This window comes from Oryx dammah, unplaced genomic scaffold (genome assembly GCF_014754425.2).
Source record: "Oryx dammah isolate SB20612 unplaced genomic scaffold, SCBI_Odam_1.1 HiC_scaffold_13, whole genome shotgun sequence".
In the NCBI taxonomy this organism is placed as follows: domain Eukaryota; kingdom Metazoa; phylum Chordata; class Mammalia; order Artiodactyla; family Bovidae; genus Oryx; species Oryx dammah.
In genome coordinates, this window is record NW_024070197.1 from 10,290,863 (window position 1) to 10,312,350 (window position 21,488).

Below are 21,488 nucleotides of genomic sequence, written 5' to 3' on the forward strand. Positions count from 1 at the left end.
CCCCGGCTCCCCGGCTCCTCTCCTCTGTCTGTCTCTCCATCCCTTCATCTGTCTGTCCCTTCAGAGAGGGGGAGGGGGGTCCCTGAGCCTGTAAGCAGCCCCTCCCTCCCCCTGTCCTGAGCCTCCTGCCCCTCTCCTGGGCCGGGGGGAGGCCAGGGTCGCGCGGGTCCCCATGGCTGGGGGCTGAGGGCCCGCCCCCCCCCTCCTCCCCAGCCGCCACCACCTCCACCTCCCTGCCATCCTCGACAAGATGCCTGCCCCCGGCGCCCTCATCCTCCTCGCGGCCGTCTCCGCCTCCGGCTGCCTGGCGTCCCCGGCCCACCCCGGTGAGTCTGTCGGGCCATCCTGCTGTCCAGTGTCCCCCCACCCCCACCCTGGCCTGCCCCGGGGTCTGTCTGCGGGGCTCCGGCTCCGTCACCTGTGTGGCGTCTTCCCGCAGCGAGCCAGGGCCTGGGGAGGCGCAGGAATGGTGCCTCTGTCAGCAGGGCCTGTGGGAGGAAGGCTGGGGGCTGGGTGGGGAGGGGGTCCGTTCGGGCAACATGTGTGTGTGCAGATGCGCTCGGGTGTGTGTGTGCAGGTGTGTGCAGGAAGCCGGGGAAGGTCAGGGCCTCTGGGAGAATTGGGGACAGAGAGGAGGAATACTATTTCTAAAGGGGACACAGCCTTGGAGGCTGTCTCCGGCTTTGGTGGAGTCCCAAGGCTTGCGGAGCTCCTGACTCGGGACCTGGGGCTGGGGACCGAGGACATGTGTGTGCTCCAAGCGTCCCTCAAAGTGACAGGCCTCAACCCCCGTAACTAGGTTCCAGCATGGGGCGAGCACCTTCTCCCAGCCTGCAGCTGGGGGCTCATCCTCTTCTTCAAATAGGGGGTAAGAAGGCTGTCGTGGGAGCGTATTTTAAATTCTGAGCGCTCCAGGCTCCACTGTTACTCCTCCTTCCCTCAGTCCTCACTGAAATTCATCCAAGCCTGAGGGTGAGGTGATGGGGTGGGGGTGGGGGGGTCCCAGCTTGGGGCGAGAGGAGGGACCCCACCCCCAACCCAACCACTTGAGAAGGCCCCAAACTACAACTCCCACAATGCCCCGAGCCATCCGGCTCCTCTGCCAAGGGGCCCCTGGGTGCAGAGCATCATGGGAGCTGTAGTCAAGACTAACTGGACGGGGAGGGGCAAGGAATCTGGGAGCCAGGGGCGTGAAGACGGGAGCCCAGCCCAGCCCTGTCCCCACAGATGGATTCGCCTTGGGCAGGGCGCCTCTGGCTCCTCCCTATGCCGTGGTCCTCATCTCCTGCTCTGGCCTGCTGGCCTTCATCTTCCTCCTCCTCACCTGTCTGTGCTGCAAACGGGGCGATGTCGGCTTCAAGGTGAGGTGCACGAAGGAATTTAAGGTGGGGAGGAACACTCTAGCAAGGCCTTTCCTTCGCTACCCCCCACCCCAGCCCCACAACCAGGGGAGCCGGGCAGTGAGTCTGAGAGCCCTTTAGGCCTGAAGTTACAGCAAAATCCAACTCCAGATGGGAATTGGACTGGGATTGGAGGACAGTTGGCAGAAAGGTGGGGATAATACTGATTAGAAGGACCATGGTGTGTCTCACCGCTGTGTTCTCCCACCCTTCACCCCTCCTGGCCCCAGGAGTTTGAGAACCCTGAAGGGGAGGATTGCTCCGGGGAGTACACACCCCCCGCCGAGGAGACTTCCTCCTCACAGTCACTGCCTGATGTCTACATTCTCCCCCTGGCTGAGGTCTCGCTGCCAATGCCTGCCCCGCAGCCATCACACTCAGGTATGTCCCTGCACCTTGACTGGGATCCCGTGGCCCCCCAATTCAGGGTGGGAGGAGCTGACAGCCCTCTCTCAGGGAATCAAAGGGAAAGGCAGAGGTGGGAGCCTTGGAATCTTGGAAGCAGCGTGAAACAACTCCAAGATCATCTTGGTAGAAGCTGTTGCTTAACCCCAAACCAGATTTGGAGATTCTTGCAGAGCAATCCATGATGAGGTCAGCCTAGATCTTAATGCCAGAGGCAAAGCCAATGGCAGGCTGAAGTTAAGTCATAGGATCTTGGGACACCAAAGGGAAGAATGGATTGGACACTAGAAACTTGTGGGCAGCCAATGAGGAGACTGAGATCTCTTCATGGAATTTTGGGGCAGCCAATGAAAAGAGATTTGTTGTGTCTGCTTTGACCCCGGTCCCCACTGAAGTAGGGGATGTTGGTGGCACTTGGGAGGGGAGAGAGGCTCAGGTGCCTCCTCTTTTACTGTCCCCCACGCCAGACATGACCACCCCCCTGGGCCTTAGCCGCCAGCACCTCAGCTACCTACAGGAGATTGGGAGTGGCTGGTTTGGGAAGGTAAGTAAGTGGGGCTGGGGGTGGGAGGTGGGGGCTCCCACAATCCAGGGCGACACTCCTGTTCTGTGTCCATTGCCCCTGCTCCCACCACTTCTCATCTGCCCCCTGCCTCCTCTCCCTGCCCCCTCTGCCCACCCATTGCCCTCCCCTCTGTTCACCTCTCACCGGCTCCCACCCACCCCATCCCCCCATCTGTCGGTCAGCGCCTCCCTCCTCACTCCATTGACCACTCCGCCTCGCCATCCGGCTCTCCACGCGTCCGTCTGTCCATCCTTCCACCCGTCCCTGCGTCCATCGGACTCTGGGCCTGTGAGTCTCCCACCCGGCGTCTGGTGGGGATAGGAGGGTGGTGGGAGTTGAAAGAAGAGGCTGGAAAGGAGAGGGAAGTTGGGAGCCATACGGTGGGGTGGAGGGCACTCCCTGGGATGGGGATGGGGAATCCGCAGGCACTGATTCCTGGGTCCTCCTCGAGCAGGTGATCCTGGGAGAGATTTTCTCCGACTACACCCCGGCCCAGGTGGTGGTGAAGGAACTCCGAGCCAGCGCAGGGCCGCTGGAGCAGCGCAAGTTCATCTCCGAGGCACAGCCGTACAGGTATGGGGACCTCTGGGTAGACATGGAGCCCTGAAGGCCTGAATATCTGAGTCTGTGCTTCATGGGGTAATGTTTGGGAGCAGGAGGAGTACAGTGTGGGGTCAACTCTGGGTTCCAATCCTAGATGTACCTTTTCCTGGCTGTGCCGGTCAATCTAGATCATTTCCCTCCCTCAGCCTCGGGGGGGTCTTCCTCGGGCCAGAGGCAGGGACATGAAGGCAGTGTGATGCAGGAGAGGGAAACAGTGCAAAAGCTGAGCCGGAAATCTAGAAATCAGAGTGGAGAAGGCTCCACTCGGAACCTTCATCTAGAAAGTGAGTCCAGGAAGTCTGAGCAGCCTCATGCAGAGGGCAGCTGAGAGGATACAAAATGGGCCTTTGCCTGGCACAGGGTCCATGATGGTGGTCCCTTCTTTGGGCCCCTGCCTGTGGGTTAAGAAGGGCAGAATCAGAATCACAGACCAGGGTCCTGAGCGGCTGCACCAAATGGCCACTGTCCGCCCACGCCTGTCCCCACTGGATTGGGAGGTCTAGGAAGACAGGACGCTATCCCTCTCCGGCCTGGTCTCCACTCTAAGAGCTTCTAGATCGGGGTTAATTAAACCTCTTCTCATATATGCCCTGTGGGGTATTGTGTGCCCGGGCATGGAGAAGGTGTGTATATGGGCACCTTTTAACAGAGGGCTGTAAAAGTGAGCTTTGCCCTGAGATTTTATGAACCTTTTCCTCTGAAAACTCCTGTGGTTTCCTGTGACTCCCAGGACAAAGTCCCAACTGTCCCTACAGCCCACAAGCCCTGTTCCCTGACCCTCCCACAGACCAGCCTCAGTGCCGCTGTCCTTGCTTTTCCCTCTGTCTGGAATATTGCTCCTGGCTCACCCACCCCCAGTTTCTGATGGTGGGATCCCTCTCCTCCCTGGGTCTCAGATCAGAAAGGCCTTCTTTTATACACACAAACACACACACTGCCACCTAAGGAGGGCCCTGGGATGCTCCATCATATCAACTTGTGTATTTTCTTCATCACACGTATCTTAGTGTATCATTATTTCATCCAAGTATCCGTTGACTTGCCTCTATCTCTCTCAACCCATGCTGGCAAGCATCAGCCACATATTGGTACTTAAATTCATCTTAAATAAAATGCAGTCAAATTCAAGATGTCTTCCTCAGCTACCCTTGCCACATTTCAAGAGCTCAGGAGCCATATATGGCCAGTGGTTCCCATGTTAGGCATCTCAGATGGAGAACATTCCCACCTTCTCAGAAAGTTCAGGTGGAGAATGTAGGACTATACTGGCAGCTCGGGGTCCATCTTGTCACCCAGCTACAAGCTGGCCCTCAGTAGACATTTGCCGGATGAGCCACAGACCTGAGAACAAATCCCAGCTCTGGCACTGTTACCAGCTGTGTGACCCTGGGCAAGTTACTTTACCTCTCTGAGCCTCCCTTTTCCCCTGGATCCAATGGGAAACATCCTCCTGCCTAGCAAAGGTGTTAGGAGGATTTGATAACAGAAGGGGCCAGCCTTGGCTCAGATTAATAGGTGTGCAATGGATCCAAGCTTCTTTCTACATCTGCCATCCTAAGTTTCCCCATGATAGGAGCTCCAGTCATTTTTTTTTTTCAAGCCCCAGCATATGCTGGTGCTTTAGGAAAGCTTTATCTCATTAGTCGTCTCCCAAGCAGGAGCAGAAGCCACTATCCACACCCGCCCCCCAACCCCTCTCCTGCCAGGCCCCAGTGAAACAAAAACTGTTCTACCCTCCTCGAGCCAGGTTGCAAGCTGCAACCTGGGCTGCAAGCCCTGGATGTGTTAATCTTTCCAGAGACCCTAGGGTCATGTATCAGGGTTAAATCCTTCATTCCACACGATTTTATTGAGCACCTACTAGTCTAGGCACCGGGAACATGGCCACACACACAAAAAGCCCCAAATCCTTGTCTTGTAAAGCTTGCCACCTAGTGGAGGGGACACACAATAAATGAGCCAGTGAAGAAATAAATTTTAACAGGAAGATATCACAGGCTGGCAAGTGCCTTGAGGAAATAAGGCAGGATGTGATGGAGACGGAGGAGCTCTGGGATGGGAACTGTGGGAAAGGCAGGCTTGACTAGGATGAATCAGTTTCACAAAGCACTGTGGGAAGTGTGTTCCAGGCAGAGGGAACATCAGGAACAAAGGCAGTGAGGCAGGAGAAATGCCAGCTCCTCTCTGATCCTATTAGATCTCTTGCCACAACTTTATGAAGGGATTACTATGCCCATCCCCATTTTACATTTGAAGGAGAGGTCAAGAGACTTCTGTGAGGTTACACGCCTGGGAAAGGTGGAGGCAAGATTCAGAAACCTGCTCCCGCAACCTGACTCTTAGCCACAGTGAGAGGATAAAGGAGGGGCATCCCCCAGTGTTGAGGGAAGGGCAGTGATATCTCTTGAGGAAAGGATGTTGACATTAAGGGACAAGGAGGACTTTGAGAGTGAAGTGTTCTCCACAGAGAGAGGTATATAAGGCTTGAAGCCTAGGCAGGCAACTGTGAGTCTAGGGAGATGTACATGGGGTGAAGAGTGATGCTGGGAAAGGCAGGGGGGCAGGAAAGACTGGAGTGAGCCAGGCTCTGTCCCAGGGCAACCAGGGAGCCATGGAGGGTTGTGAATAGGTGGACATCAGGTCGGGGCAGACTGAAAGGGAGAGATTGGAGGTAGGGAGGCTGGGAGGAGGCTTGAGCTGGGGCTGTGGGAGGGGAGGGGAAAGAATCAGGGGGCAGGAAGAAAGGCTGAGGGGGTGGTGAGCCAGAAGGAGGGGCAAGGAGGTGCCTGAGGGTCTGGCTTGGAGACTGGGAGACAGTGGGATGGACCTGAGATGGAGATATGGGAAAGGAGTGTGTGTTTAGGGGGAGAGGGGTTAACTCTCAAGTAAGGAAACAGACCCAAGAGGTTGAGGCAACAGTTTGGTTTTGCTGGGAGGTTGGGGTGGGACACAGGGCTGGGGTCGGATGGAAGGGGCTGTTTCCTGACCCAGGCGACCCCCAACCCCATGCAGGAGCCTGCAACACCCCAACGTCCTCCAGTGCCTGGGCGTCTGCGTGGAGACATTGCCCTTTCTGCTGATTATGGAGTTCTGTCAACTGGTGAGGGTCTGGGGGGGTCGCGGGGCTGGGGGAGGGGGAGGGGCAGAGTGAGGAGCTGGACCCGGTGGGGGCTCAGGGCCATTCCCAATGACATCGTCATAGCGACACCTGTGACAAGATAGCATTTCTTAGATGAGCCCTCAGTCCCCAGGTGGATGGGCTCCCCTTGTAGCTCAGTCGGTAAAGAATCTGACTGCAATGCAGGAAACCCGGATTCCTTTCCTGGGTTGGGAAGATCCCCTGGAGAAGGAAGTGGCAACCCACTCCAGTATTCTTGCCTGGAGAACCCCATGGTCAGAGGAGCCTGGCAGGCTACTGTCCATGGGGTCGCGAGAGTCAGCACGACTTAATGACTAAACAGGAAAACGGGGACCCTGACTAGCACGCGAGGAGGTGGCACACCCTGACTAGCACGTGAGGAGGGTGCGTTGTGTTAACTAAAGTGTTTCTCAGCAGCAGGGGAAACTGAAGCCCAAATGAGTGCAGCGGCCGCCCCATCCTTGCCTCGGGTTGGCTGGATATGTCGCTGCCTGGGAGGGGGCCGTGGACTGACCCCTCCCTGCCCTCTCTCCCAGGGGGACCTGAAGCGTTACCTCCGGGCCCAGCGGCCCCCCGAGGGTCTGTCCCCTGAGCTGCCCCCTCGAGATCTGCGGACACTGCAGAGGATGGGCCTGGAGATCGCCCGCGGGCTCGCACATCTCCACTCTCACAACTACGTGCACAGGTGGCAGCCCGGAAGCCACCGGGCAGAATTGGGGCAAGGAAGGAGGGCGAGGGGCTTAAGGACAGAAGGACGCTTGAGTTGGGGGCGGGGCACAAAACGGGGGAAGACTCGGGATGGGGGGGAAGAGGCGGGGTCAGGGGCGGTGGGGGCGGGGTCAGGGGCGGAGCGGGTCACTGAAGAGTGGGCGGTGTCTGGAAGGGGGAGGAGTCAAAGCAGGAGAGGAGTGAGAAAATGAAGACGGAGCAGTGTGGGGAAAACTGGGCGCACTCTTTAAGTAGCGGGGCGGGCTTCCCCAAAGCTGCCCGCTTCTTACCTCGCCCCCTCGCCTGCCCCCAGCGACCTGGCCCTGCGCAATTGCCTGCTGACCTCCGACCTCACCGTGCGCATCGGAGACTACGGGCTGGCCCACAGCAACTACAAGGTGGGGGCTGCCCTCCATCAGGGCGGGGAAGGGGGCAAGTTGGGGTGGAGGGTGCCCCGGCCCGCCTGACCGCGCCCCGGCCTGCGCACACCCCCCCCCCCGCCCCAGGAGGACTATTACCTGACCCCCGAGCGCCTTTGGATCCCGTTGCGTTGGGCAGCGCCCGAGCTCCTTGGCGAGCTGCACGGGACCTTCATGGTGGTGGACCAGAGCCGCGAGAGCAACATCTGGTGAGGCGGGCGGGGGGCACAGAGGGCAAGGAAGGCGGAAGGGTCACAGGTTCTACAGATGGGGAAACAGGCGCGGGGAGGGGGGCGGCTCCCTGGAGGGTCAGGGCGGGGTTCTGACCTCTCTCTTCTCCCTGCAGGTCCCTAGGGGTGACTCTATGGGAGCTGTTTGAGTTTGGGGCTCAACCCTACCGCCACCTGTCAGACGAGGAGGTCCTGGCCTTCGTCGTCCGACAGCAGCACGTCAAGCTGGCCCGGCCGAGGCTCAAGCTGCCCTATGCGGACTACTGGTGAGGGCGGGGCCTGACCCCCGACCCCTGACCTTCCACCTCCCAGCCCAGGATAATCCCAGAATCCTCCACTTCATTTCACACTCTCCCCTGCACACTTGCACCACGTGCTGCCAGCCCTAAACTGGAGTGGGGACGTCCCAACCCCTTCAGCCAACATCTGCTTGCTACGTGGAGGAAGGGAAACTGCTGGTCTCCAAATCTAGTTTCTCTGACCCTAGAAGACCTCTGCTGCTTGCCTGTCTGATTCCAAAACTTGTAACCCAACCAGAAGGCCGCCTTAACTGTCACTTAACTATCATTTCCCTACTTGCCTTGCTGTCCTCTCTTCTAGGTCTCTGTCCCTCTCTCTCTGGTTTCTGTCTTCCACCTTGGTCTTTTTTTTTTTTTCCCCTCTCTTTTGGCTGCGGGGCAGGGCATGTGGGATCTTGGTTCTCTGACCAGGGATCGAACCTGTGCCCTCTGTAGTGGAAGCACAGAATCTTAACCATTGTACCACCAGGGAATTCCCCTCTCTTGGTCTTGACTCACGTCTCCCTTGGGTGTCTGCCCACCCGGTCTCTGCCTCCCCTGGGGATCCACCCCCCACCCAGCTGGGACTCTGCCTTGCTCACTCTTGCCTCATCCCTCTCCCCCAGGTACGACATCCTGCAGTCCTGCTGGCGGCCCCCTGCCCAACGCCCCTCAGCCTCTGATCTCCAGCTGCAGCTCACCTATCTGCTCTCTGAGCGGCCCCCGAGGCCACCACCACCACCACCCCCACCTCGAGATGGTCCCTTCCCCTGGCCCTGGCCCCCTCAGCACAGCGTCCCCCGCCCGGGGACCCTCTCCTCTCCGTTCCCCCTTTTAGATGGCTTCCCTGGGGCTGACCCCGATGACGTGCTCACGGTCACCGAGAGTAGTGGTGGCCTCAACCTTGAGTGCCTGTGGGAGAAGGCACGGCGGGGGGCCGGTCGGGGCGGGGGGGCACCCACCTGGCAGCCGGCATCTGCGCCCCCGGCCCCCCACGCCAACCCCTCCAACCCTTTCTACGAGGCGCTGTCCACGCCCAGTGTGCTGCCGGTCATCAGTGCCCGCAGCCCCTCCGTGAGCAGCGAATACTACATCCGTCTCGAGGAGCACGGCTCCCCGCCAGAGCCCCTCTTCCCCAATGACTGGGACCCCCTAGACCCAGGAGTGCCTCCCCCCCAGGCCCCCCAGGCTCCCTCTGAGGTCCCTCAGCTGGTGTCCGAGACCTGGGCCTCCCCTCTCTTCCCGGCAGCCCGGCCCTTCCCGGCCCAGTCCTCTGCATCCGGCAGTTTCCTCCTGAGTGGCTGGGACCCCGAGGGCCGGGGCGCCGGGGAGACCCTGGCAGGAGACCCTGCCGAGGTGCTGGGGGAGCGGGGGGCCGCCCCGTGGGCCGAAGAGGAAGAGGAGGAGGAGGAGGGCAGCTCCCCGGGGGAAGACAGCAGCAGCCTTGGCGGGGGCCCCAGTCGCCGGGGTCCCCTACCTTGCCCCCTGTGCAGCCGCGAGGGGGCCTGCTCCTGCCTACCCCTGGAGCGGGGGGATGCTGTTGCGGGCTGGGGGGGCCACCCTGCTCTTGGCTGCCCCCACCCCCCAGAGGACGACTCGTCCTTGCGGGCCGAGCGGGGATCCCTGGCCGACTTGCCCCTGAACCCCCCCGCCTCGGCCCCCCCCGAGTTTCTGGACCCCCTCATGGGGGCGGCGGCGCCCCAGTACCCCGGGCGGGGGCCACCTCCCGCTCCCCCCCCCCCGCCGCCACCTCCCCGGGCCCCCGCAGACCCAGCCGTGTCCCCCGACCCCTCCTCGGCCGTGGCCAGTCCCGGCTCAGGCCTGTCGTCTCCGGGCCCCAAGCCGGGGGACAGCGGCTACGAGACCGAGACCCCTTTTTCCCCCGAGGGAGCCTTCCCCGGCGGGGGGGCAGCAGAGGAGGAAGGGGTCCCTCGGCCACGGGCTCCCCCCGAGCCCCCCGACCCGGGAGCGCCCCGGCCGCCCCCAGACCCGGGTCCCCTCCCGCTCCTGGGGGCCCGGGAGAAGCCGACCTTCGTAGTTCAAGTGAGCACCGAGCAGCTGCTGATGTCCCTGAGGGAGGACGTGACAAGGAACCTCCTGGGAGAGAAGGGGCCCCGGAAGACGGGGAGAGGCCCCGGGAATCGAGAGAGAGCCCCGGGCCCGAGCCGAGACCCCCCAGTCCCGGAAAGCGGGAAGCAAGCCCCAAGCCCGAACGAGGGCCTGAGCCTCCCGGTAAACGGGGTGACAGTGCTGGAGAACGGGGTACTGAGAGCCCTGGGCGCCGACGAGAAGGTGGCAGAGAATGGGGACCCCGGGTCCCCAGAGAGAGAAGAGCAAGTGCTGGCGAATGGGGAGCTGCCACCCCCAAGGAGAGAGGAGACAGTGCTGGAGAATGGGGGCCCAGGGCCCCCAGAGAGAGAAGAGCGAGTGCTGGCGAATGGGGAGCTGCCACCCCCAAAGATCGAGGAGGGATCAGAGAATGGGGGCCTGAGACTCCCCAGGAACCCGGAGAGGCTGCCAGAGACTGGGCCTTGGAGAGCCCCAGGGCCGTGGGAGAAGATGCCCGAGAGTGGGGCTCCAGCCCCCACGAACGGGGAGCCAGCCCCAGAGACCTCACTGGAGAGAGCCCCGGCGCCCGGCGCAGTGGCCTTGGCCCTGAACGGCGGGGAGACAGCCCCTGGCCCCGCTGGCCCAGCCCCCAGGAGCGGGGCGCCGGAACCCGGGACCGAGAGGAGAGCCCCCGAGACTGGGGGGGCACCGAGAGCCCCCGGGGCTGGGAGGCTGGACCTCGGGAGTGGGGGCCAAGCCCCAGTGGGCACGGGGATGGCCCCCGGCGGCGGCCCCGGAAGCGGCGCGGACGCAAAGGCCGGATGGGCCGACAGCACGAGGCCACAGCTGCCCCTGCCACCGCTGGAAGCGCAGCCGAGGAGACCGGAGCCAGCGCCCCCGAGAGTCAGGCCGGAGGTGGCCTCCGAGGGAGAGCCCGGGGCCCCAGACAGCAGGGCCGGCGGAGACACGGCACCCAGCGGAGACGGGGACCCCCCCCAAGCCCGAGAGGAAGGGCCCCGAGATGCCACGACTGTTCTTGGACTTGGGACCCCCTCAGGGGAACAGCGAGCAGATCAAAGGTGAGCAGGCTGCCGGGAGCATGGAAGCGCGGTTGGGGGCCGAGGGCCCAGCTCTTTCCAAGAGGTAGGGTGTGGTTGAGAAGCTCAGCCTCCCGGGTACCAGGCAGGTCAGCCTGCTAAGCAGTGCAGATCCTGGAGTCATACTGCCTGGTCTCAAACCCTGGTTCCGCCCCTCTCTAGCTTTGTGACCTTGGACAAACTCCACACCTCAGTTTCCCCATCTGCCAAAAGCAGAAGACAAGGATAGGACCTACCTAAGAGGATGGCGAGAGCTGCCTGAGTTAGGATTCCCAAAGCCTTTGACCCAATGCCTGGCACTTCTAAGCACCAGCCATTACATCACAATTCACGTCAACAAGGGATTGCAAACCCAGATGCTGAGCGGGGGAAGGGCAACAGACAATATAAGGGAGTGAATGAATGAATAAACAAGAGCTGGGAGACGTGGGGTGGGAGCTGGGGAGGAAACGCAGCCATTTCTAAGCTTCATTTGGGAATGCCCACCGGTATTGCCAAATCTGCTGCTTTTCCCCTTTAAGCCAGAGTTCTGGGTGTTTTAACGGTAGAAACTAGTTCAAACGAGGCCTCTCTGTGGGCTGGGCTGCCAGTGCATGATCTCTGGCTTAAACTTTCCACCAAGCTGAAGTGTCATCAGTGTGCCAGGCCTTCCTGGTGCCGGGCTCTGAGCTGCCCAGGGCTGGGACCCAGGGAGCCTCAGACCCTGCCCTGCCCACCGAGGTACTGGTGGCCTGAGAGCCTAGGAGGGTATGACCCGGCCAGTTTCATATTGTCAATCTCATAGCATACTTGAGGGAAGGGTTATCATCTTGGTTTGCCAGAAGAGCCTGAGATTCAAGAGGGAAAGGTCACAAAGGGGACTGGGCCCAGAACCTTCCTTCCTCAAACCCATGGTATTAGAATACTACCCTTTCCTCAAGGTTGTTGTGGAGAGTTTGCAAACCAGCTATGTCAGAAAAGACCCTGGGCCACATGAAAATGACAGAGGATGAGCAACTAAGATGCCTCAGAGGGTCTGGGGTGGGGGTGGGGGATTGGTGTTGGGTGAGAAGAGACTGGGGATAGCTTTTAAAAAAACAACAACAGTGAACTTCTACTCATCCTTCATGAGCCCACTCAAATTTCCCCTTCCCGAGGAAGCCTTCCTGATTTCTAAAGACTTACCCTGTACTTTCTGTGGGTATCCAAGCCCCTGATAGCTCTCTCCATAAAGCCCCACCCCACCCCATCACCTTGAGATGGGTGGTCAGGGAAGGCTTCAATGAAGAGGCAACTTATAAGCAGACACGAAGGAGTGAACCCAGTGGACATCTGGGAGAAGGATGTTTCAGGTAGAAGACACTGAGATGGGAACTAAGTTGGCATGTTCAGGGAAAAACAAAAGGCTGGTGAAGCTGGAGTAGAGTGAATGAGGGGTGCAGAGAGACTCAGTCCACATCCACCTTTCTCCTTGCCCTGCCCTGATCCTCTTATTCCCACCATCGCTCTGCACAGGGCCTGGCACACAGTTCACTTATGCAGTAATGGAGGAATGGGTGGCCCCTGTCCATTTACCAGTGAGGAAACAGAGGCTCAGAGAAGTGGATCTGCTTGCCTAGTGACACATAGCAAGAGAGCAGGGTAGGCTTGGCATTTAAAGTGAGGTTTCCTCCTCCAGGGTCCTGAAGTCCTCTTCTTCTTAGACTTCCTAAGATTAAGGAGTCACAGGGCAGGGAAAGGACCTGGAGATGGTTAGACACCCCAATTTTCTGGCCATGCAGGGCCAAAAAGGGAAAGAGTACCTTGGTCAAGATTGTATAGCAGGGAACATTCATTCATTAATCCCACAAATATTGACTGAGTACTTCTGTGTACTTGGGGCTTGGGAATGCAGCCAGAGTGAGCATGACTCCGTCTCTGTTCTGTGGCAAGGCAAACGTTCATCACAGTGCCACAGAAGTAGAGTTCTATACTGAGATCAACTGCTCGGAAGGAGAGGTGCTTGGTACTACAGGGGGCAGAGCAGGTAGCCTGGCCTGACCTCCTGGGAGATCCCCGAAGGCTTTAAAAGTCCAGACAAGAACAAGGAATTTCCAGGCAGAGGGAACAGCCGATGCACAGGCTCAGAGGTGGGAGGAATGGGAGGGGGGGGTGGCCCATGTGGCTGGATGGAGGTCAAGCCAGAAGGAGGGGGCAACAGAGCCAGGAGAGGTCAGCAGAGCCTGGGCACTGGGGTCTGATGGTCCTGGGGAGAAGCTGGGGCTTTGTGCTGTGGGCACTGGGGAGCCGTGGGGAAGGTTAAGCACTGGATTAGGGGGAGATCGCTCCCCTTCTGCTGGGAGAACCCCAGTGCAACCTTTTGGTTCACAAGGGTGGAAACAGACTGTGCCTGAGATTACCTGAGGACACACAGCTAGGTGGGAGGGCACGCCTCAGTTTCCCCGAGAACTGGAGCTCACCGAGTCTCTCCCCTCGCAGCCAAGCTCTCGCGGCTCTCGCTGGCGCTGCCGCCGCTCACGCTCACGCCATTCCCGGGGCCGGGCCCGCGGCGGCCCCCGTGGGAGGGCGCGGACGCCGGGGCGGCTGGCGGGGAGGCCGGCGGGGCGGGGGCGCCGGGGCCGTCGGAGGAGGACGGGGAGGACGAGGACGAGGAGGAGGACGAGGAGGCGGCGGCAGCGGGCGCGGCGGCGGGGCCGCGGGGCCCCGGGAGAGCACGGGCAGCCCCGGTGCCCGTCGTGGTGAGCAGCGCCGACGCGGACGCGGCCCGCCCGTTGCGGGGACTGCTCAAGTCTCCACGCGGGGCCGACGAACCCGAGGACAGCGAGCTGGAGAGGAAACGCAAGATGGTCTCCTTCCACGGGGACGTGACCGTCTACCTCTTCGACCAGGTGCGCTGCTGCTGCGGGCCCGGGACCCCCGGGGGTGGTGTCTGCGGAGGGGCGGGGCCTGGATGAAGACTGCGTCTAGGCTGGGGCGGGGCCTGCAGGGTGAGGGCGGGGCGTGGGAGAAACTGGCCAGGGAATGGGGCGGGACTTGGAGGACCCGATGAGGCCTCGAGTGTGAGGGCGGGGCCTGAAGGAAGGCCACGCCTCTTGATGGGCGGGGCTTGCAGGCTGAGGGTGGAGGCTGGCTAGGGGTAAAGGGCCCAGTCCAGAGCAGAGGCGGGGCCTGGGGTAGGTGTGGGTGCTGGAGGGCTAGAGAGAGGCCTGGAGAAGAGAAGGGACCCGGAAGAAAAGCGTGATACCTGCTAGCCAGAGGCCAAGGAGGAAAGTGGCTTCCCTGGTGGCTCAGTGGTAAAGAATCCGCCTGCCAATGCAGGAGACTCGGATTGAATCTCTGGGCCGGAAAGATCCCTTGGAGAAGGAAATGGCACCCCACTCCAGTATTCTTGCCTGAGAAATCCCATGACAGAGGAGCCGGGCGGCCTACAGTCCTTGGGGTCGCGAAAGCGTCGGACCTGACTTAGCGACTAAACAACAACAAAGGAGAAAGTCAGGATTAGGGCATAGTCTGCAAGTGGAGGTGGTACCTAGTGAAGTTCGGGGTGGGGTTTGTTCACCAGCGCTCTAAGGATGTGGAGGCTGAGGGGCGGGCTGAGAATGGAAGGGATCTTATCCACTAGTTGCGAGTGTCGGAGAAGCTGCAGGTAGGGCTTAAGAGATGCTGCTTGTAGTGTTAAGATGCTAAGTTCAGTAAGTGGGTTCAGGGATGGGACAGAACGAATGAAACGGGGATTGAGGGTTGTGTTAAAAGTAACTAGCCTGAGAGATTACTGTTGAAGAGAAAATGGTGCTTGTGAACTGGGGCGGGGCATACTAAGGTCCTGAGATGAGTGAGAACAGGGTCAAGAGCTGAGGCCTAGGGCACTAAAACAAAGGGGCGAGGCTTGGAGAGCTGGAGCGGGGCCACTTCAGAGGGCGCGAGGAGTTCACAGGAGGGTCCGGAGGTGCTCACGATGGGCTAGGGGTTTGGAAGATCATAGGGGCAGGTAGTTCTGCGGTCAGCCTGCAGCCGAGATCTAGGACATGGGTAAGGGTCTTGGATCGGGGCAGGACTTACGGAGATAGTCTTGCGTTAGGGGCTTCCGTGGAGGCAGCGCGTTAAGGAGCCCAGAGGCAGTTCCTGCGGTGGACTGTGTAGCTGTGGTCGAGGGAAGAGCCTCAGGCTGGGGTGAGGTTAAAGCTAGCCTGCGGCTTCGAAGGGAGAGTAGGGGATTTTCAAAGAGACGGAATGTGAACTGAGATGCGTGAAGCCCCAGAAATGTCAGCGGGGTTTGGTGCTTGTTGGGATGCAGTGAGTGACAAGTTCATCCCCCTCCTTGTCTCTCCTAATCTACCCTCATAGGAGACGCCAACCAACGAGCTGAGTGTCCAGGGCCCCCCCGAGGGGGACACGGACTCGTCCACGCCCCCAGCGCCCCCGACGCCTCCCCACCCCGCCACCCCCGGAGATGGGTTTCCCAGCAACGACAGCGGCTTTGGTGAGGGGCGGGACGGGGCAGGGTTGGGGGCGGGGTCTATGGCTCCGGCAGTGATGGGCGGGGCCTGCCGAGGGGCGGGGTCGGAAGGCAGAAGCTGATATTGCAGGACTGAAGGAGTGACTGAGGGGCTGACCGCCTCCTCTCCTCTCCTTACCCACGCTAGGAGGCAGTTTCGAGTGGGCGGAGGATTTCCCCCTCCTCCCCCCGCCAGGCCCCCCCCTGTGCTTCTCCCGCTTCTCCGTCTCGCCTGCGCTGGAGACCCCGGGGCCCCCCGCCCGGGCCCCCGACGCCCGGCCCGCAGGTACGGTGCTTCAGATTCTCGGCCCTGCCTCACCTCCGCCAATTTGTCTCTGTCCCCATCTCTCTGCATTTGCCTGCCTCCCTCCAAGTCTCTTCCTTTCCTCTCTCTCTGACTGTTCACCAGTGAAACCCACCCACCCAACTCTGGAATCGGCTCAGACCAAGAGATGTCTATCAGATGGGCTTGGGGAGTCATGCCCTTGTCTGATTCTGTTTCCCTTCTGTAAGGATCTCCTCTTAGTCTTGTCCATGGTATTTTTTTTTTTTTTAATGCGCTGCAAGTGGGATCTTAACTCCTCAACCAGGGATGGAACCCGCGCCTCCTGCAGTGGAAGCGCAGAGCCTTAACCACTGGATCACCAGGGAAGTCCCAGATTATTTCTTTGTTGTTCTTTTTTCTTTTCTTTCTTGCCCATCTTTGGGCTCAGATTCCTGCCTGGTACTTGCGTGATTCTGTTCCCCTCTCTGTTTGAAGGTACAGGTTGTCAGAGGCAGACAAGGAGACAGAGGAAACTAGGAGGCTCAAAGCTAGTTAGCAGGAACAAGAGCAGAGAGACCATGGCCAGGGATTCCCATAGCGATGACAGCAAGCACTCACATAGACCCTAGAGTTTGCTTGCAACATCTTAACCTATTTAATCCTCCATATGATCCCTGGAGAAGGAAATGGCAACCCACTCCAGTATTCTTGCCTGGAGAATCCCATGGACGGAGGAGCTTGGTGGGCTACAGTCCATGGGATCGCAAAGAGTTGGACACGACTGAGCGACTTCACTTTCACTTTCACTATGATCCCATAGGATGGATTCTAGTCTCATCCCCATTTTACAGAAGAGACAACTGAGGCTTAAGTAGGGAGACATGAGGAGCCAGGGTACAAACCTAGCTCTGAGTCTGTGCCTTCTCCAGCAGTCAGCGTTTGTCCAGTTCCTTTCTTGAGTATTACTTATGCCATATTGTTAATCTTCACTCACCTTGGGGGAACGTCCTTGGATGCAGGGCTTGCCCTGGGCCAGGCAGGTGGAGGTGTTCCCAGAGGACAGAGCTAAATAGGTGGAAGGGGCAACTGGCTCTTGTCAGGGAGGGCTCCATGCCTGGCTTCCCTACACTGTCCCTGAGTTCAAGTGTTGGCCCTGCCACTTCCTGGCTGGGTGACCTAGGGTGAGTCGCTTTCTCTCTCTGTACCCCAGTTTCTGCAGAATGAGGAGGATAACAGGATCTAACTCATAAGATTGTTAAAGGGATTAAATGGCTTAATCCTCCCCTTGCACGCAGCAGTGGTCTTTAACTGGTAGCAGCTACTCCATTTAATTAAGTAGATGCTTACTGAGCATCAACTGTGCAGGCAGTGGGTGAAGGGGATGTTCTATGCTGGGCAAGATCAGTGAGCCCCCCTCCATCCCACCCACAGCACTGACCCCAGTCCCACGGTGAATGAATAAGTGCAAAACTCAGGGTCGCTGAGAAAGGAGAGGCTGAAAGGAAAGGGCTTTCTGTCCTTGGTAATGGAAGGTCCCTTTAACCAGGGACTTGAGGGGTTGGTTGTTGTTAACTAGGTGAAGGGGAAGGGGACAGTGTTCTAGCTGATGGAACAGCTTGCCGAGGGCCTGAGGCAGGAGAGAGCTTGGCTGGTTCATGGAACAGAAGGGAAGCGGGTGTCTGGGGGTTACTTGGAGAGTGGGGCAGATGGAAGTGGGTGGGGGGAGGTGAGAGAGAGCAAGGCGGACCTTGTGGGCTTGAGGGTGGGTTGAGGGGCAGGGACTTTGTCCTGGGGGCCCTAGGAAGCCATGGGAGGACTGTGAGCATGGGAGGAGCAGCTTCAGTCCCAGAGGTAGGAAGACTTCTCCCGGGCCTTGTGGAGGCGAACGGAGGCTGGGGAGGAGGCCAGGGCGAGTGTCCAGGAGGGAGAGAGGGCATTCAGAGAGTCAAGGGCAGGAGGAACGGGCTGCGGGCTGACTCTTCACTTGGCAGCATCCTCAGATTTCACCCCTGAATGTCACTTCCTCCCAGAGGTCCTCTCGGAGGCCCCCACGAGAACAGGGTAAGACGGGTTCCAGTGCATGGGGACACCGGCCAAGTGGTGAGTCAGGGCTGAGGCTGGCAGGGCCAGCAGTCTGGGATGACTTCACCTTTATTCACCGGGAGACAAGAGGGAGGGCCGGCCAGGTCACGCAAAACCCCAAATCCCTTTACTCAGTCCTTAGACATTCCCACTGCAGCTGGGCTGCTGAGCTGGTTTCTAGAGACCATGGGTGGGATGGGGGGCTAGGCAGAGCCCCCTTCTGCCTCAGACCCCTGTGCTCGGCCTGGCTCTGCCCACGTCACACATGTTCCCTGGGTGCTAAGTGATGCTACGAATGCCAGAGTTTTCCTACTCCTTTGAAAAAAAATATAAGTGTCATGATCCTCATTTAAAGATAGGGAAACCACAATTTCCCTGGCGGTCCAGTGGTTAGGACTCCACGCTTCCACTACAGGGGGACCTGGGTTTGATCCCTGGTCAGGGAACTAAGCTCCCATGAACTAGGCAATGCGGCCTAAAAGTAAGTAGAATAAAAAAGAGGGGGGAAACTGAGGCTTAGGGACTGGGAGTGAGGGCTATGACTCAGGTGGGAAGTATGAGGTGTAGTGGGAGGGTGTCTGGCATGTATCCCTCGTCAACAGTCTTCACCCTATGGGCCTCGATTTTCCGGATCTGTCGAATGGGTGAGGGGCTCTCCTTTCATGAGAGAGGAGTCGTGGTGGGAAACTTTGGTGAGAGGGCACTTTGTGCAGGGCCTCTACTGGACGCTGGGAATGCAGCAGTGACCAAAGGCAGTCCCATCCTCTCAGGTCTTCTGTTCTGCAGGGGCAAGCTAGCTCTTTGACAATGACTGAGATTATACCAGAGGAGAGACATGAAGAACATTTATGTTATGTTATGAAGACATAACTATAGTTCAGAGACTTCCATGCTGGTTAGGACTCAGCACTTTTTCTGCTGAGGGTCTGGGTTTGATCGTTGGTCGGGGAACTAAGATCCTGGAAGTCATGCCACATGACAGAAAAAAACAAAAACAGAATAAAAATCAGGGGTGAGGAATGACTGTTTGACTGAGAATGGCCAGAGAAGGCCCCTGAAGAGGGGGCACGTGGGTGGAGGCCTGAGTTCTGTGGGAAGGGCTTAGGGTGTGCCAGGTAGTGGGAGCAGCCAGTGTAAAGGCCCTGGAGTAGGACTGTGCTTGGAGTTACAGCAAGGAAGGAGACCAGTGTCGCTGGAGCAGATTGAGGTGGGGGAGGGAGTAAATAAAGACAGATAAGGGACAGAGCAGACAGACCATGGGAGTTTGTGGGCCACAATGAGAACTTGGTTTTTGACTCTGATGAGCCAGAAGCCATGAGCCCTTCTGCCCAGTAATCCCGTTTCTCCCTCTTCTTCCTCCATCTTCAGGCCCCGTGGAGAACTGACTCCCCAAAGACCCGACCCCCCTGCACCCCCAGAAGAGGGGCTGAGAGTAGAATCCTCTGTGGACGACGGAGCCACTGCCACCACCACAGACACCGCCTCCGGGGAGGCCCCGGAGACTGGGCCCTCCCCCTCCCCCACCATGTGCCAAACGGGAGGCCCTGGCCCCCCGCCCCCTAGCCCCCCGGACGGCTCCCCTGAGCCCCCTGACCCCCTCGGTGCCAAATGAGGCAGGAAACCCCTTGCCCCTCCCTGGAGAGCCGCCTTTCTTGGAACTGAACTGAACTCTTTTGGGCCTGGAGCCCCTCTGCACAGCGGAGGCCCCTCCTTACCCTCTCCCAGCCCCAGACAGGGGCCGCAGGCTTTGGGGACCTGGACCCCTCCCATCTCGTGTCTCCCCTTCTCCACTCCGGCCTGGACCCTGGAGGGGTCTCTGGTTCAAACCTTCGCGTGGCATTTTCACATTATTTAAAAAAGACAAAAACAACTTTTTGGAGGAACGTGGGGCATGTGTGTGTTTCAGGAGGCAAAGAGGGGAGGCTGTCTAGGAGATGAGTCCATTCTCACAGCCCCATTCGACAGATGGGAACACTGAGGTCAGGAAGGCAGAAATCCCTGTGTGGCAGTGAGACCCTGGGCTTCCCACTTCTCTGGATCTCAGCTCTGTGTCTGGTGTGGGCATCACTGACTTCTAGCACCGTCTCAACTTACAGTTCAAGAGGTGATGAGGAGTCGATGAAGGTTCGGGAATGGGGCACAGCCAGGTTTCTGCAAGGTGGCCTGTGATGGTGGCCATATGTCCCGGGGCCAATGCCGCTGAGGGAGGTGCTCAGAAATGACCTGCCAGCACCCATACACCGCAGAACAGCACTGCCTGTCCCATCTATCTCCCTGGCCACGGTGACTGTGCCTCAGTTTACCTCTCTCCATGTGACCACCTCCCTCCCTGACATTCTCTTGCCTTCACCTTAATCAAAATTCTTCACTGAAATTTTGTTTTGTTCCTTTCCCTTCAGCTCCCCATTCCACCTGGCCCTAGTTTGGTCTTCATTTTCCCATCTCTCCATCTGTGTTTTTTCTGTCTGTCTTCCCATCTGATTCTATTTCTGTCTGAGTGTCTCCCCATCTCTACCTTTTTTCTCCTTGTGTCTCCTTGTCACCTTCTTGTCTCTGTGATGTCTTTCTGCCATGGCTTTTTGTCTTGATTTCTTTTTCTCAACTTGTTTTTGACTGATTCCATCTCCATCTCTCTCTTTTCTTTCCTCTGACTGGGTCTGTCTTCTTTCTGTCTTTGCGTCTAGGATCTCCTGGCTTCCGCTTGTCTGCGCCCTCGCCCCCCTGCCCCGCACCTTGGTACCCGATTCATTTGTCTTTGAGGGATGTAGTTTGGAGGAGGGAGGAGGTGGTGGGGGGGGGTGTCAGGAGACTCAGCTGGGATGCTGTGTGGACTCCTGGCTTAAGAATTAAGGTGATGAGAGCATTAGGGTCACATGTACGTCGTGGGAGATGGAGAAAAGGTGGGTGAGAGGGTTAGGTTTTGCCTCTTTCCCCTGCTGCCACATTTGGCGTTTCCTGAACTGATATGCAGCGCATCTGCCCAGGGTGGGTGCTGCATGGAGCCCAGCTAGGTTAGGCGCAGTGACAGCCCAGGCTCCTGGGTCTGAGGAAGGAGGAGGCTGGGGTCCTGGACTCTGAGGTCTGAGGGTGAAGGGGTAGTATTAGCTCACTAGGGCTGCTGTAACCAAGTCCCGCTAATTGGGCGGCTTCAACCACAGACATTTATTATCTCCCGGTTCTGGAGACTAGACGTCCAAGGTCAAGGTGTCAGCAGGGCTGGTTCCTTCTGAGGATGGTGAGGGAGAATCTGTTCCAGACCTGTTTCTCACCTTCTGGTGGTTGTCTGGCAGTCGCTGGTGTTCCTCGACTTGCAGAAGCAGCATCCCCACCTCTGCCTTCGTCACCTAGCGTCCCCTCCTTGCGTTCCCTCCTGTGGGTCTGAAATGTCCCTTTGTGTAAGGACACCAGTCAAATTGGATTAGGGCCCACATGAATGACCTCATCTTAACGAATTATATCTGCAATGATCCTATTTTGAAATAAGATCACATTCTGAGGTACTGGGTGTTGGGACTTCAGTATCTGGATTTGTGGGGGACATGGTTCAACTTGTAATGAGGGGATTGGGAGTATGGGTTCCTGGGAGAAGAGGAAGCTGGAAGCCAGAATTTCTCAGTGGTTGGGGAGAAGACTGATTAGTGGACAACTGGAGGGCAATTTGGAGGTGATCTGAACGTTCCACGGGCATCTCCAGCTTAATTTAGCCAAACCACCATTGATTTCTCCCCCGTAAAGCCCCTCTTTGGCCATCTCAGTAAATGACTTGGCTGCTCA

The 21,488-nt window shown here is 58.7% G+C and overlaps 1 protein-coding gene across 1 annotated transcript; it reads left to right on the forward strand.

The window, feature by feature from the left end:
- The first annotated feature begins 250 nt into the window (after window positions 1-250).
- LMTK3 (lemur tyrosine kinase 3) lies at window positions 251-19,597 on the forward strand. Its single transcript, XM_040252389.1, is given in 16 exon segments — window positions 251-326; window positions 1,228-1,361; window positions 1,631-1,781; window positions 2,273-2,349; window positions 2,825-2,943; window positions 5,986-6,073; window positions 6,649-6,797; window positions 7,134-7,218; window positions 7,327-7,448; window positions 7,586-7,735; window positions 8,374-10,786; window positions 10,788-10,875; window positions 13,351-13,760; window positions 15,217-15,352; window positions 15,516-15,653; window positions 19,083-19,597. Coding segments are annotated over 16 exon segments (4,353 nt in total). The 3' UTR covers window positions 19,100-19,597.
- Window positions 19,598-21,488: the final 1,891 nt, after the last annotated feature.